General features: G+C 35.5%; 1 protein-coding gene across 1 annotated transcript in view; it reads right to left on the reverse strand.

Moving 5' to 3' along the window:
- The window catches only part of LOC106522921 (solute carrier organic anion transporter family member 5A1), a gene marked incomplete at its 5' end in the record, with an annotated part of 7993 nt that overhangs the window by 1588 nt on the left and 4939 nt on the right, over window positions 1–1466 (reverse strand). Inside the window, 1 exon segment of the mRNA XM_014016164.1 lies at window positions 572–636. Within this exon segment, the coding sequence (XP_013871618.1) occupies window positions 572–636 (65 nt within the window).

The following is a 1466-nucleotide window of genomic DNA, read 5'->3' on the forward strand; positions in this document are numbered from 1 at the left end:
ATTTAAAGATGTTATGCTGATGAAGACTGACATCTAGTGGTCAACTGGAGCAACTACATGGAAAACTTTAAAATTCAGGCTCTTATTTTTAAGGGAAAATAGTTTCCTGTACTCTGTGCTTTCATTTCCCGTCACAAATCAAATCCATCATGTACCCAGAATGCATCGCTTCAGTTTTCCAATAAACAGTTTTAAAATTACTTTATTGATGCTTCTTTAATGAAAAATCTACAACAAACAAAAGAAAAAGCAGCCAAACTAGCAATCCTCAACAACTTTTTAATTTTTACACCAGGAGCCAAAGGTCTGTTTCATGAAAACACATCCTCAGCAATCGGCGGTTGTAAGATTAATTTGTACAAGGGTTCACACACCACTAGTTGGCAGTGTTGTGCATATATTGTACATGAATTGTTGCCAGCTAGTAAATGTCAAATTGAACTTGCACTTTAAAATTAGCTTCTGATAGTTTTTCTACGACATAAGCGCTTCAGAAATTGCGGATCTAGTTTTTGGATTAGCGCTGCCCACCACTGTACATGATAAAAGATAAAAACTGGTTTTTACTCACCGAGGGTCCTGAGGAGAACAAATTGCATTCCCAGAGCAAACGGCCTCTCCTGCTCTGCAACAGACCTGCAGCACAAAAACAAACCGTCCGGTCGCCTTCACAAGCATAAAACAGTTCAAACAAAAACCTTTAATGATACAACGAAATCCCGACTTTATTATAAGTTCTGTTCTTTAATGATGAAATAATCATAATAACATTGATTACACTGTGACATCAGTGATTAATTACACCAGAATCACTGGTCCTGACCCAACACTCCCACCCTCGTTCTCTTGTGCACTTCAAATGTCCCTTCATGTTGAAGGGTTTGAGTGCGTAGTGTCCCACATTCTCCACATACGCCCTTTGCCCCGCCCATTTTGAGTACCATTTCTGCCCTTACGCAAAGTCCGCATTTTTGCGGACTACGATGAAGTGTATTACCCACAATTCATTGCTGCATGTGACGTCTGGATTTAAAATGCAGACCGCAGAAGAAGAAAATCAATATTCATGGAAGGATGGATCATGTAAAAACAAATTTGGACCATTATTCATTTGAGAAATGACAAAGGGGTTTTATTAAAATATAAGGAATTTAGTATTAAATATAAAATAGTTTGTACCCCTGAGGATTATAGAAATGTGGTTGAAAATATTCCAACTGCAATGATAAATATAATCAGAAATAATTTAGATTCAACTCTAATCCCGTGATTGCATAAAAATAATAATCAATGACTTAAATTTTGTTGACAAACAGTGTAATAACCTTATTTTGAGAAAAAATTTAATTAACAAAATGTATCCTGGATCCTCTAAGACAACATTTTATTGAAAATATTTCAACAAACAAGAAATTCGATCAGTTAGAACTAATTTTTTGAAATTTCCAATCCTTCCTAAAGTTAAA

This window comes from Austrofundulus limnaeus, unplaced genomic scaffold, assembly GCF_001266775.1.
Source record: "Austrofundulus limnaeus strain Quisiro unplaced genomic scaffold, Austrofundulus_limnaeus-1.0 Scaffold139, whole genome shotgun sequence".
NCBI classification, from domain to species: Eukaryota; Metazoa; Chordata; class Actinopteri; order Cyprinodontiformes; family Rivulidae; genus Austrofundulus; species Austrofundulus limnaeus.